We start from the raw sequence: 15,480 nt of genomic DNA, 5'->3' as shown, positions 1-15,480 counted from the left end.
ATGGAGCACAGGAAGGGTTCACCTTTCAGATGGAAACCAGCTGTAAACAAGCTATAAACCTCAGTGAATTCAGAGAGAAAGACCAAGTTTTGAGACCACCACCTGCTTTCCATTCATTGGCAGGGCAAAATGCTGCTGCAGCAGTGGAAAGCTGTCTTTGCAGTGTGTCCTTTGCCATGGTGACACTGCACCTTCTGCTGTGGGGTGACACCGTGGGATGGAGCACAGTGGGGTGTACCCAGACCTGCAGACATTGCCTGTTGGTTTCATTTCATACAGTTTTCAAGTCTGCTCTATGAAGGCTGCATCAGCATTTCTATTTATAAATAAGTCTTGCAGAAGTTTATACCCTGACAATAGAAAATGCATCCCAAAGTCTCTGACTTGGATCAGATCTTTTGGGATTGCTGAGCAGCCTTTTTTTGAATCTATACTGTAGACAATGGTTGGTCATGAACACTCTTTAGTCCATAAAACATTTTAGTCCTCCCAGCTGGATGTTGCACATCTGGAAAACAAAAGGCATACCACTTCAAGCAAACCAGGGGAAGAACTGCAGAGAATTTCAGCACTAAAAGAGAGGTTTGTGCTCTTGCTAGAGCCTGTGGTTGGACCCAACGTGCTAGTCACTGAGAGCTGGAAGAGGAGAGACATTACAGAGCTGAGGATGTGGCATCAGGAGAGGGGCTACAGCTCCATCAGTCTATTCTGCTGGCCTCCTCCTCCTCCTCCTCCTCCTCCTCCTCCACCTCCCTGCCAGCAGGCTGGTGGGGTAAAGGCAGGAGGAACCTTGTGGAAAACCTCTTGAGAGGGACGGGACACACAGGAGTGATGAGGAAACAACACCTCCGCTTCCCAGGCAGCATCCTTGTGCTGGCTGCTGTCCCCAGTGACAGCAGGTGGCTCCTGGCTGCTCCCCGGGCTGAGCTGGGTGACACTGCAGGATCAGCAGTGTCCTGTGAGTGCCAGTGGCCAGGAGAGGCTGCAGGATGACAGCAGCCACCCAGCCCAGGCACAGAGAATGTGAGCTCCAGAGGAAATGAGGCACAGCGTGTTCAGCTGGGCTGTCCCTGGGCAGGGGTAGGGGCATGCAGAATCCTCCCTCCCTGCATGACAGCCCCCCGCCCCCAGCCTGGCAGCCACAGGAGGGTCCATCTCCCACCTCTGCCTGTGTGAATTGCTATTTTACACCTCGGTGCCTCAGGGAATACTGCGATTAACATAATGGAGATGGCAAATCAGAGCAAAGAGCTAAAATCAAGAGGTGCTCCTGCTCCTCAAACCCTAAGAAATGGGCAGCGTTTCCTGGCAGCATTGCAGACACACCTGCAAGGAAATAGTGTCAATCAAAAGACTTTGTGAGGGGAACTGGCAGCATTTAATCCTGTTGTTTTTTATTGATCCCTGCAGTCCTAATATAAAGTGATGTAATAATGAACAATGTGCAGTTCCTTATTCAGGGCTGCCATGCATCAATTTTATGGTGTGTATTGGCTATCTCAGTAATGACAGAACCACCACTTTTCTCTGAGGGGCTGCATTAAATCAGCATTTTAAGCTGTCAGGTAATAATTCCAAGCTTTAGAATAATAAAGTATATTTATATCATGCTCCAACATCAATACAGTGAATGGAAAAACATGCTCCTTTCTTGAAGTTATTTTTTGGAAGTAATTTCATTGTGTTAAAGGCTGGGGTTTTTTTATGTTTTTGTTTTGTTTTCTGGCATGTAGAAAGCTACTCTTCTTCTCTACAGTAACAGCACACTAAAGATGTGGAGGCTGGAAGGGAGGAAAGCCACCTGCAAATTTAACTCCAGAAGCAAAGAGCTCTGTGCAGCCACAGACACACTGAAATCGTCCAGTTTGCTTCCAAGCTTGGCTTTAGAAGCATGGAATTCCTTTTGGGTCAGTCTTCTCTGAGCTCTTGGTGTGTCACATCTAAGCTGAAGCTACCCAAGAATGCCTGCCTGAAGTGCAGGAGGTGAGAAATTCAGCCCCAGGAGCTCTTCCTCTGGACTCCTCCTAGAAACTCAGGGTCTGTGCCACCAGGGAATGGGGCATGGCAGCTCCATCCTTATCCCACAGTCCCACACAGTGCCAGCAAGGGACTGAGGGTCTGATGCAGTAAAGAAGGTGGCAAAGAAACCTTCATGTTCACATCCTGGTAAGAGAGTAATTTACTTGATTAGATATCTCATTTCCCAGTGACCATCTGACACCACTACAGTTGAAATCTTGTTTTCTCCTACAGCCTTGTAGTGATGGCAACATTCCCAGTATCACGGAGAGCCTCAAACATGTCCAGTGGTATTTAAGTCCTTGGCCTATCTGAGGGGATTTGCATCTGCATGCATTCAATGTCTGTTGTGTTAAAGCTGTGAATCACAGCTTCTATTGCAGGGCCAGGATGGAATTTCCCTCCCCACCTCGATAAATAACTTGGCTTTCTATTTTTTTCCCCCTGTATTTGTCATCTTTTCTTCCCTCTGCAGAGCTGCAGACTGACATGGAGCTGACAGGCTCTGTGCCCTGGGCATGAGGGCAGGACAGACTGACTGGTGTGTCCTGCTCACATGCCAAGGGCACTCCTGCCATTGCCACTCCCTGCCTCTGAAGCAGACAGACAGACTGACAGGAGACAGACTCCTCCTGCATGAGCCTCATCCTGCCCCACCAGGAGCTCAGGGATCAGCTCCAGCACAGGAGCACAGGCTGGTGTTTTCAGTGAGCCCCAGCAGCATCCATACATCACTGCACAACTGCTGAGGGCTCATTTCTGAACGCTCTGGTGCCACCAAAGTGTGAAAGAAACAGCAGTGCTTGGACACCTCGACATTCAGGGCTCCTTCTCCTCTCAAGTTTGGCTGCTAGAAAGCAAAATGGGACAGCAGTAAAGAAATAATGGATTTTTCTGTAGTGTTCTATGAATAGTGGGAAGAATAACACAACAAAGAGTAGCAGAAAAATACTTATAAGCAGTTATTTAGCTCCCCTCAAGGATTAGTGGCCCTGCTGTGAAGAACACTTTTCTAGCAAGCATGTGAGAAAAAGGGTCTTGTTTACTCAAATTGTCTGGGTGGCAGGTATGACAATGCTTCCAGCAATGGGAAAACCATTCAGGGCCACAGCTGCCTGCACCCCTTCATGCTCTAAAAGAAAGCAATCTGAGTTACTAGCCTTCACCTCCAAACATGATGTAGCTACTGAATTACCCAAAGGTGCTGGATTAACCAAATGATGGATTAACTGGGAATGAACACCAGGGACTGTTCATGCACTGGCACACACCTCCTTGTCTAGTGCCTACACATCAGGTCAGGAACCATCCTCATCATTTAATAGCTCCATCTTCTTCAAGGTTTGGAAACATTTCTGTCTGGAGGCTTTTCACCCAAAAGAAAGGCTGGTGTTGTACTGCCTGTCTAGCAGAGAGTCAGCTGGGACAGCCACCCTCTTTAAGATATTGGTTCTAACTCTCCTGAAATGTCCTGTGTGTCAGTTTATACTGCTCTGACATGCTGGTTGCTTCACAGGACCCAATGTGACCCCAGCTGGAAGTGACCAGGAGGGACAAAGCCTGCCACCTTCCTTGTCCTGGGTAGAGGAGAGAACCCAGGAGGGAATCAGGGAGCACCCAGGACTGCACTGAGAAAACAGCCCCAGGGAAGGTGCAGAGAGCAGCTCACTCTGCACTGAACTCTCTTGGATTTTGTCTCCAGAGATCTTTTCCTGAGAAGGTTCTGACAGAGCTGGCCTTTGCAGCTGACTGTCTCTATTTGCTAAATTGCTCTGCCAGTCCCTCCTGCCACTGTGCACCTCCCACAGGTCCCCAGGCCCAAAGCTCCCAGTGCTTTGCTGCCAGCCAGAGCACGAGGCTTTCTCTCACCCCTGTGACACAGTCAGTGTCATTCCAACAGGAAAATCCAACACAGACATCACCAAACCTCACCTGAGCCAAGCAAGGCCAATGGAAAAGGCAGCTCCTGAGCTGGAGCCACCCAGCTCTGGATCTGTCCAGGCTCCTGTTACACTGCTTGAATTTATAAGTGCCCTAAGCATCACCTAAGGAAACTGTCCTTGGTTTGTGATGTAGGATAAGGTGCTTTGCAGTGACTGCTCCAAAATTCTCCTGTTGTCATGCTCTATTCCAGAATAATTCCTCTGCTCTGAGGGTACATCCATTATTTTCAGTAAACCTCAGAAAGCTAGAAAAGTATGTATGGACACATTACAGTTAAAATGTGGCACAGACAACTGAAATGCATATAGCCTTGCATTATTTGTGTTGATTTTGGTGATTTTTGCTCTCCAAGCATTGCCAGTACAACTCCAGTCAAGAAGAATGTGCCCTCTGTGCAGAGACCAACACACACACACACACTCACACACACTCTTACCTGGTTCCTTTGTCCAGGGGAACACATTTGGACTCATGCTGGCAGGGATTTAGATCAGGAACACAGTGGTCTATCACCTCATCACACAGTTCACCTGAGGCAAAGGAAAAGCAAAAAAGCTGTGACACAGCTTGAACAATCCTGAACACCCATGATGTCCAGGGATGGCCAATCTCCTAAGTGGAGACAGCTCAGTAGTTCAGCAGGAAGTGACAAAATTGCTTGTTGAGGGCATGTGAGACTTCATTAAATCAGCTCCTTTGACCTACAGTGACCACACTGTTTCTGTCCCAGGGATTTGAGAGCCTGGTATAAAAAGCACTGACGTATGAACTCCACTTGGAGACAGACAAGGGATCAAGTGGGCAGCTCCTGACCCAGAACCTCTTATTTCAAAGCAAGAAAGTGACACGAAAGTGAAGTTGCTCATTAGACCCTAACATTTTCACACGGGCACATATTTCAGCCGTGGTTAATACACTGCCAAAGAAGCTGATTGGACATCATTCTGGGAAAGAACAACAACCCACAAACCCTCCCCCCAAAACCTCTGTGACTCTCCATAATAGGAACCAGCTTTAGGACTGCATGCAATTATAAAACATTCACTATTTATAAGAGAAGTACTAGCTCTATTGTGCTCACAGGAGATGATGTCTTTTCAGAAAAAAAATCCACCTCATGTAAGCCCAGCTCAGCTGTTTCTAGGTATGGTGTACAACATGCCACGAACCTCCCTGGATTTGTATAAGTTTTAATAATTAATAGCTGTAGAACATTCAAGCCATGATAGTTTATTTAAATAAAATCCTTCTCTGAGTTCTAAATTATTAGGTCACACTTCAGCACCCCAGGATTTGAGATCTAGCCAAAGACCACAGAGATCTTTGCCTTCCCTAGAATCACACAAAAGCCTATCCCACACCTCCCAAAGCCTTGCAGGAAAAGCAAAGGTCAGGTAATCTCAACATGGAACTCCCCAAAAGCTACAGTCCCACAGCCCCCTGTGCAGCTCCACCAGAGGAGCACATCTGCAGGGTTTCAAGGTTACACACATTTTCTGTGCCTGCACGTGGTACACACCATCACAATAGCAACAGGCCATGGGAATGGTGGGGAAAAAGAGCAGTGTGGTGGGCAGACATTGTTCTGGAAGGTTTTCATGGAGCTGCAGCTCCACCTGTCCTGGGAGAAATGCCATTTTCAAAATCCTTACATTTCTCTACACTCTAGTGGTTACAGAGAAACACTTGAAAACACAAGCCAAGCAAAACTCAAAGATCAAAATTCGGATGGAAAATGCAAATCAGAACCATCCATCTTTTATCAGTTCTGTGAGCTGGCTGAGAGCACAGCTTTGAGGGTGACTCTGGTGCTGATAGGTGAGGTTTGCTAACTCCCCCAGGTGCTACTGCCCTGTCAGGTTATTCCTCCCACCTGCCAAATACAAGATACACAGTACAAGATACACAGCTCTTGATATGACTGCTCCTCTTAGAATGGAAGTATAGTATGTGTTTGCCAAAATTACTCAATTGTTTTTGTGTGTTTCAAACATGGAATGTGTCCTAGATCTGCTTTTGAGAGCTGTCAAGTGTAAATGAGAGCGGGGGGGGGGGGGGAGGGGGGCACTGCCAGCCCAAACCCCATCCTGGTGGGCCATACACACCCTCCTGGCTTGGAGCTGGCACTGCCAGGGGAGTCTGGCATGGCCTCTGCAGTTTGTGGTGCCCAGCAGCAGCTACAGGACAGGCAATTCCACCTGGAGCCAAGGGATCCCAGGAAGCCACCACTGTTAAAGGCTTCCAAATCTTTTCACAGCCCGGGACAAACCCTGTGCAAATGTAATAGAAGTGCCCAGCTCAGGAAAGGGGATGTGTAGAGGGTGATCTTGTCCCCCAGTGAGTTGCAGCTGTTTCAGTTGCTGAAGATTGGAGGTGGGCCTGATCTTAACAGGCCACACCTGCAATCAATAAGAACTAGTGCTAGATAAGAGTAAGGAAAGAGTAGTGAGGAGAGTCAGATTGCTGCCAGGACCTGGAGAAGTCAGTGTGTAGAGGAGCTGCCTGTATCAAGAAGGTATGAAGCTCTGATAATATGAAATCCTCGTACTATGATGATGATAGAACCTTTGCTATCTAAGACAACAGGCACTCCCTCAGATCTGAACATGAGCAGGTCAGACGTTGCTACAAAGCTTGGAGAGCTGCCAGTTTGTCATCCTGATATTCCCCAGGTCCCTTGTGGGCTATGGATCTTATGTGAAAATAAACATCAAAAAAATGAACTGGCTGGTGACATTAAAGAGCTCAAATGAACTAAAGCTGGAAATAATTTTGGAAGACCATCTAATAACTGAAGAGATTGTGGATAGATGCCTTCAACTGTCCTTGCACTAAAAATGGTCAATACATACTTTTGAAGTTTCTATTTTTACTTTTGTTTTCTTTTGGAGCAAAGGAAACAGGCTTTAAAAGAAATATGAACAGTATCAAAACTCTCAAAGGAAATCATAATTCTTCTTAAAGTATTCTTCTGAACAGTCTTGACAAGTGCTTAAGAGATCCAGTAAAAATCTCCCAAATGTCAAATATTATGACTCACTGTGTCATTCTGAAGACACCACTATCAAAATGTAGGAGAATTCTAGGCTAGGTACCAAACAAAGCATCCAAAAAAATGATATTTTTCATGCAAAACTTGGAACATTTAAGGATCCTTCCTGTTATTTTTCCCATCTATCACTCATTAGGGAGCTCACTTGGGAACGCCTTGCAGCCAGAGCAGCCTCATCCCAGGAAGAAAATACCTCTTGGTCATTATTCCAGGCTCCACCAATGTTCAGTAGATGCTGCAGAAAGCATGCCAGGGAAATAAAACACTTTTTGAAAAGCAAAACCCAAGGCACCAGCTACACAACATCTTTCTCATATTTTATTCACTCAGAAAATTATCTGGGCCAAAAAATCTGCCCTCAGACCTGAGAGCTCAATTTTCATTGGTGGCTTTAATGTCAGTATCAGAGGAAAAATGTGATCCTCTTTTTTTATTTTGGAGTGACACAGGGCTGCTTCTCTGTGCAGCAATTAAAGGTCTGGTCCAAATTTCTCACTGGATAGTTATGTGAACCTAAAAACAGACTGGACATTCATCTCAGGCCAACTCCAAGCAGCACTGCTTCCCTTTGTGGAGGATATCTGATCATGCTAAAGCAAGAGAAAACTTCAGTGTAACGCTTTCTCAAGTGGAGGAAAATATCCAACCTCCCCATTTTCCTCTCTCCTACATGTTCTCGAATCACAGCTCCAGTTTGGGTACACAGGGGGTTCTGAAGTGCTTCTATAAAACAGAGAGGAAAACCACAGCTACATTTATTTTATAGTCAGTTAAAGAACTCTTTTAATCCCAAATAATGCTTTTGTTCCATCAGGGCACACTTATTCTCTTGAATCAAAGCAGAAGAGAATAGATAACACACAAGCGGATAGAGAGCAGTCTGATATACCACAAAATATTGCAGTTTTCAGATTAGAACCAAGTTATAGTGACAGGTGGAACTTTAACAGGTGGCTCTCCCTTTGCTGATGCCTCATTTAAAAAAAAAAAAAAAGAGAGAGAGAAAAAATCCCTGAACAAGAGCCAAGGAATTCTTCTCCTTCAAAACCACCTCCCTTGTCACCTTCACTGACAGTGTCTTAAAGAAACACTTTTTTTTGGTGTTTTTTTTTTCTTTTTTTTTTTTTTTTTTTGCCTCTTGCAACATTTTCCTGGCCTTATTTTTCAACAGAATCATGAATTTCATGGGGCTTTCCACAGGGCTCATTGCTTGTGAGGAGCTGCCAAGAAACACACTCAGGCTTTTCTGAGCCTTCCCCATGTCTCAGAGAGAAGCCAAAACAACAACAGGGCAATAAAGATGACTTTTACACACAGTTTAATAATCATCTATCTTCTTTCTGTTCTGTGCTGTCATGAGAGCTATTTATTTCATGCCCCATTAGACTTTTAAAACCAGGATCCAAGCTCCACTATTCCTCCCTAATCAGTAAAAGAGAACCTGGATGCAGTAAAAGTATTTTACTTATTTATCTTTAAGTGAAACTGCAGTTCTGAAAAGACAATGTAGAGCAGCAATTTGCAGCCAATGAGTTCAGCGATTTTTCTTTTGTTCCGTGTGTCAGTTGGGTGATACTTTGTTGTAATATACTGACAAAACAACACAGAAAATATCCCTCCTTAATGCAAGAGAAGCTTTGGTAGGGCCTGCAGGACTGGCAGTAAATATGCTGCTGAGAATTTCACAATATTACTTGAGAAAAGGAACGTGCTCATGGTGAAGGAAGGATGGGGAAAGCCTGGCCTGCATCCACAGCATGGAAACTTTTCCAGGCTGCACAGGGTGAGTGCTGAAATGGTGTGGTGCAACATTCTGAACTCTGCCATGTAAGCCTGAGTGGAACTCGTCTCCTTGCTGCTAATAAAAAACACTGGGCTCTTTTTCTCATAGGAGATTACTCACTTTATATCTAATAAATTGTATTGCAAGACATGTTTGCTGTTGTTTTGTTTTCCCCTCCTCTCTGTTCAGTCATTACAAAGAAGTCAGTGCCAGTTGGAAGTTTCAGAACACTGAACCTAAAAAGGGTTGGGTGGAACAGACAGGGTGTTCCTCCAAGGAAGAAATTCAGTAAGGAATGTTGTTGATGTTTGATTAAAATTATTTGAGGCTCATCTAAGAAAATAATAAAAAAAAATTTTTACTTCCAAACTATTTCGACTTGCAATGAATAAATGAGAAACCCTTTGAAAATCCCTCAGCAGCAAATGCTATTATGTTAGATACAAAAACATAAAAGAAATCCCCTGAAATGCAGTGTAGCAGAGTAAATTCTGCATGATCACTGAAGTTTGCTCTTGCTGGGCAAACACTGCCCACAATACTTAGCAGGCAAAGATTTACTTTATGCTTTTTGTCCTGTCTTAATTGTTAAAAATTCCCAAGTTTTCACTGACCAGGTTTTGACCTCCTAAGTGTGAACCTTGAAGTTCAATTCCATGCTGGGATTCCCACAGTGGCTTGTTTTTCAGATTCAAGGAGCAATTCTCCCTAAGCTTAAGGTTCAACAAAGAGAGCATGGGTAAAGCCAGATCTGGGCAGGGAAATAATGATCCTTTCACTGTTTCAGAATCTCAGAGAAGGAATGTGTTCTATGCACTGCTGAAGTATGAAAAACCGTATTCAACATGCCAAATGCCACACAACACAGTGTGTGAAACATTAAGTGAACCAGAGAATTTCCAGTGCCCCTTCAAGGTGGTGACCTGCCTAAAGCACTGCTCCTCAGAGCCACAGTGTCTGGGAAATAGCTTCATTCTGCTGGACAACCTACATTTTTGAGCTGTGTTTACTCATATGGATGGAATCAGTTGAGGATCAGTTCAGCTATCCACACAATCTAGTGCAGCAAGTGACACCTGAGATGCCACTCAGTACCTGAGATGTCCCTCCTGGGCTGGCAGAGAGGACCCTGTGGATTCCTGCTGGTCTGAGCAGGAAATGGGGGCTGGAGCCTGTTTAAAATGCTTTGTCTCCAGCACTCCTTCCTCCTGACTCTGCTCCCTGCTCCAGAACTCCCATGGGATACTGCAGAGTGTGCCCAGTCCTTCATGGACTCCTCCAAGGTGGCTCCTTCCCTCAGGCTGCAGCTCCAAGACCTGCTCCAGCCTGGTGCCTTGCACAGCACACAGTTCTCCAGGAGCTGACTGATCTCCTTGTTCCCCACTGTGTCTCTTGACAGACTGGATTTAATGACTCTCAGATCCCATCTGAGGATGAATTCACTCTGCTCATCCTAGAGGACAGCAGTAGCTGACATTCCTCTTTCTTGCAGACACGCTGTGTCCTGCTGATCAAGGGGGAACTCTCTGGTCTATCTCAGTGCACAAACATGACACTTTCCATCTGAGAGAGGGGAGTGTGACCAGAGGAGATGCTGGAGCTGGGCCCTCCAGCACAGCAGGACACCCACACTGAGGCTGAAGACAGGCTGCAGCACTCCCAGAGGGTCAGATAAGAGTCCAATCTGATAGCAATGACATGTGGTTCTCTCTCCATAAAACAGGGCTGGAAATGGGCTTAGGCTCTTGAACAAATCCCAAACCTTCCAGGTCTTCCAGCACTTCTCATTCCCAGTTACACAACTGGGAAATGTGGGTGCCTTTTTGTGTTTCATGCAGAAAACAAGTACATTTCACATCTGCCAAGTAACTAAAACAGAGAAACTTCCATGTAAGGCAGAACTCCTTCAAATAAAAAGGAAGAAAACACACTAAACTCTGACCACAATTTTCTCTGTCTTGAGGAAATTATGGCTGAAGTTTCAAAATTTAAAAGGAGTTGATAGCTAAGTATTTGTTGAAGCCTTCAGCATTTATTAAGCAGTGGAACCACAAGGCTGAACCATGCCACCTCAAACCTCCCTGCTCCTGTAGCAAAAATTTGGGGGGAAAAGCAGCTTCAGGGCCATGGTCCCCCTCAGCCTGCCCAGGGGTGGCTCGGGGACAGAGCCACACGGGTGCCACACAGGTGTCACAGCAGCCAGCCGTGGGAGGGCTCCAGGACAGAGGGACAGCCACAAGCCCCACACAGCTGCAGCTCTCTGGCTGCACTGGTGCTGCTCTCCCTGCAGCTGTCTGGCTGCACTGCTGCTGCTCTCCCTGCAGCTGTCTGGCTGCACTGCTGCTGCTCTCTGCAGCTGCCTGGTTGCACTGCTGCTGCTCTCTGCAGCTGTCTGGCTGCACTGCTGCTGCTCTCTTGCAGCTGCCTGGCTGCACTGGTGCAGCTCTCTGGAGCTGTCTGGCTGCACTAGTGCTGCTCTCTGCAGCTGTCTGGCTGCACTAGTGCTGCTCTCCCTGCAGCTGTCTGGCTGCACTGCTGCTGCTCTCCCTGCAGCTCTCTGGCTGCACTGCTGCTGCTCTCTGCAGCTGCCTGGCTGCACTGCTGCTGCTCTCTGCAGCTGTCTGGCTGCACTGGTGCTGCTCTCTGCAGCTGTCTGGCTGCACTGGTGCTGGGCTTTGGCCAGACAGAGCCACCCCAGGGGGACACTCCAGGAGAAGGGCTCCTAATCACTAGCAGGGAACTGGGCTCTGGAAGAGCTGCACAGCTCTCAGATACCATCTACCACAGGACACCCCAGGTCCCCTAAGGTAAAGCAGATCTCAGCCTTCTCTTCCAAACACATCACACCAGAAATAGTTCCTAGCTTTATTTTATTACTATTTATTTTGAGAGAGACATTTTTTTTTTTTCAATGATACAAACTGCTTGCAGCTTTTTCCCAGGGAAGCAAACTATTTTAAAACATTTGCTCCTGCCCTCTCTCTGCCATGGGTATTTTAGTAAAGACCTATTTTCAGTAGTGGAAGCCACTAATTATTTTTTTTAGGTTTCAGAACAAAGAGGTGAAGGCATTGTTGAGGCCTTTTAGGATCTTTGGCAAATAGGAATATATTTCCTGGGGTTTTTTTTTGGTTTTGTTTTTTTTTGTGTGTAAATGCTACATATTTCTGGTTCTGCTAAAATCAGACAGGAGGAAGAAAAGTCACATCAAACAACAAAACCAAAGAAACCAGCAGGCAAAGCACCAAAGCATTGGAAGCACCCAGGGCATGTTTGGTGCAGCCCATTGTTCCTCTGTGCGTGTCTGGACCCCTCTTCACGTGGAGGACAGAGGGCAGAGAGGCTGAGGACAGATCTCTGAGGAGGGCTGAGATTCTGTGTTTTACCCTAGGACTGTGGGCAAAGCAATGATGGGCTGAAGGAGAGCTGTAACAGAAGTGAACAGGAAAAAGGAAGGGAAGGAAAACTCTGAATTTTGCCCTGCATTCCTACACCACAAAGCTGAAGGAAAACACAATGTTTGCATCCATGGCTGGGGACAGACCATGCTACAGCCAAAAAGGCAGAGATTAGGGAAACACAACAAGGGCAAGAACCAGGGTGACTGATCTAATGCACACCCTTCTCTTTTGATGTCCCTGTGGGTGTTTCTTTTTGAAGGGAAGGAGAGCCTACAAACTGCAAGGAGGAGCTGTAAACCACCAAAAGTCCCAGCATGTTCCTCAGAGCTGGCTGGATTTGGGTACATGATTGTCCTGGAGGAATTACATATTTATAATTCAGCTTCAGGATTTAAAGTAACCAGTGGGGCAGAGGAAAAATAAGACATTTAAAGCCATCAGGATCTGCTAAACAGCATGAGTATTGGTTTGGTTCTTTAAATACAGGCAGAAAATATTGAAAATATTGATTTTAAGAATGGTGGGGAAACATGATGATGGTGGGTACAGGTTTGAAGCTTTTTTATGGCATTCAGCTGTCTGCCTCCTCTCAGCCTTTTTTAACTTGCATTTACTGCTTCATGGAATCCATGTGTAATTCCACATTGTTTTAAAGTTAATAGATGGAAAAGAACTAGGAAGGAGGTTATTGTGTGAGCGTGGGCTGCTTTTTGGTGTGGTTTTTTTTCTTTTTTTAAATGAAAGTGAAATGGGGCTGGAGTGTGGGAAATTCCTTCCTCAGCAGTCACTTAACAAATTGGCCATTTTTCATCTACTCTGAGTCGGGGGAAAGACTGTCAAAGAATTTTAAAAGAAAACACTGCAAAATCTTATTAATTGAAGAAAGATTTTTGGCCTTCATTTTTCCAACCAATGAAAGCAAAATTCATGCATCATAATTTGGGTTATTGTTCCCTAAAATGGTTATAACAAGTAAAACCAGGCAGACAGCAGATAGAGCAGGAACACACTAAGGTATGGAAAAAACCAAAGCCTGGATACTGTGACTCTGTCAATAGTCAAAATTTTCAACACATTCATTTTTAATTTGTATTTAATTTAAGAACATAAGATTTACTATCATGATTTAACCAATACTCAACTAAGCCAAGGGGGACCCTAACTATTTCTTACAGAACAACACAGACACACTCTTGGATCTTCTTCTCTGCATCCAGACTGGTTTTTTGTACTACAGCATACATTTGTTCTGTAAATGCAGAGTTTACTGAAATATCACTGCACTGTTACCAGCACTGTGGTATCCAAGAGCACAGGGGTGATGAGGGATTCAGGCTCCCTGCTTGGCACGGGGGAAAAGCAGGAATCTGAATGACTGAGCTGGGCACCTGTAAGCTCAGGTCACTGCAAACATCCCAGGCTGTCAGTGCAGGAACAGCTCCAGTGCAGGACAGACCACTCCTGACTGAACGTGGGGGTTAACACAGCTGAGAAATCCCACTTGCACACAGAACCCACAACTCTCGCATAACTACACTGATAAAAATGGATGGTCTGGATTTGTTCAGCCACAAAACCCAGCCAGTCAACCTTTCAAGGAAATTTCTGTTTTCCATATAAGCATTGGCAAGGAAAAAAAAAGCAAAAACAAAAGCTTATTCTGTCTGTCTACTACTTGTTAAGAACAGAACTAAGGACAATATTTGGGTACAACATAAAGAGATATCACCAACATTTTCTGTCTGTGGATGTTTGTGCCCACTGAGAGGTCACTGTCCCCCAGACCAGTTCACAGGAAAACTTCCTGGACTGTACACCCCTGCCTTTCTTTGCTCAAAGAAACAGATCAAATCCATATGCCTGAAAAAGCTGGAGCACACAGAGTTTGGTAACACAACATTTAGCACAGTCAGCACCAGGGAGAGGCAGGCACCTCAAAACTCAGTTCTGAGCACAGGAATAAGCACTCCTGACCTGCTGGCTCCTCTCTGAACTCTTGGCCTTCACACCCTGTGCAATACTGAACTCACCTGCACCTACCTCGTCTTTGCTGTTTTTAATGGATGCTGCCATAGCAGTGTCAGAGATTCCTTCAGTACAAAGAGGTTCATCTAAAGAGAATACACCTAGAGATGCCCTGGGTGTCACAGGAGACTTCAGCCAGTCTTTGGCCAGGAGCTGCCTCTCTTTCCAGGTCAGACACACCAACCATTCCAAGGTGTGCTGCCATGACTTCCCTCTGTGCTTCCGTGGCATTGCCTCCACTTTTGTTCAGACAGCTGAGCAACTTCACAAGATGCCCCAATTCTTGTTTGCATTCAGCTCATAAGGACCCTCAAAACCATTGCTCAGCTTTGCTTGGCTGGTGTGTACTTTTGTTTGGCTGATGCCTTCAATTCTTCCAGCCATTTTATGCTGCTCCCTGTCCTGCTCTGAGGCCAGGGGTAGCTCTGAGGGACATTTCAGCCCAGCCAGCTGCACTGCAGTCAGTCCTGCCAGTGACTGAGCAGCTTTGATGAAATATCCCCCTCCACAATGGAGGTAAAGCAGGTTATGGCAATTTTGCTATCACAGTTCACCAAACTCTTCCTATTTGAAGCAACATGAACTATTGTAACCTTTCATATTCTAATTTAAGCAACACCCATATTTTTTCAACCTTTTTCACCTATGATTCATATTGTATTTTCTGGAAGTATTTCCTTATTTTCTTCAATAATTAGGGTTTTTTTTCAATTGTAACCAAGGTTATTGCCTGCACTATGATAGCACATTTTGTGTGGTTGTATATTACCCACATGGCAACAGTGAGCTCTGGTATTTGACAAACTCCTGCTAACCAGCAGAGGCACAGCACAGAACAAAGCCAAAAATCAACAAAACAAAACCCACTGGAAGTTGAGTAAAAATTTTTCTAAAGTATCACATGAGTTCCCTAGCCATTATCCAGATGGCCATTTGAGAAGAAATCCCAATCTAGTTCTTTCCTACCTTTATTGTCTGGAAAAAAATAGATTCTGCAATAATCCTGTGGAAAGGAAAGTGCATTTGCATATATGCTGGATTCAGTTCCTTTCTGGATATGTCTTTTCTTGGCTGGTCAAATCCATTTCCTGCTGTAAATGTAAAGACTCTGCCTCCTTGCATTGAGTTCTGCTAGAAACCACCCAAGAGAAGCTGACATAAATAGTGCACAAGTAAGCACAGTGGGCTCAACATCCTACAGGCAAAACTCTTTACTCTGCTAAGCTGAATTTTTTTAGGTTTTGGCAGAAATATCA

General features: G+C 45.3%; 1 protein-coding gene across 4 annotated transcripts in view; it reads right to left on the bottom strand.

Moving 5' to 3' along the window:
• SLIT3 (slit guidance ligand 3) overlaps positions 1–15,480 on the bottom strand; it is a 526,251-nt gene that overhangs the window by 32,599 nt on the left and 478,172 nt on the right. For all 4 annotated transcript variants that reach the window (XM_030229266.2, XM_050979618.1, XM_050979619.1 and 1 more), the window contains one exon: positions 4,400–4,493. In XM_030229266.2, the coding sequence (XP_030085126.1) occupies positions 4,400–4,493 (94 nt within the window). The remainder of the gene's footprint in view (positions 1–4,399; positions 4,494–15,480) is intronic.

This window comes from Serinus canaria, chromosome 13 (genome assembly GCF_022539315.1).
Source record: "Serinus canaria isolate serCan28SL12 chromosome 13, serCan2020, whole genome shotgun sequence".
Lineage (NCBI taxonomy): Eukaryota > Metazoa > Chordata > Aves > Passeriformes > Fringillidae > Serinus > Serinus canaria.
The sequence above is the reverse complement of the archived record's forward strand: the minus strand, read 5'-3'. Positions and strand labels throughout refer to the sequence as shown.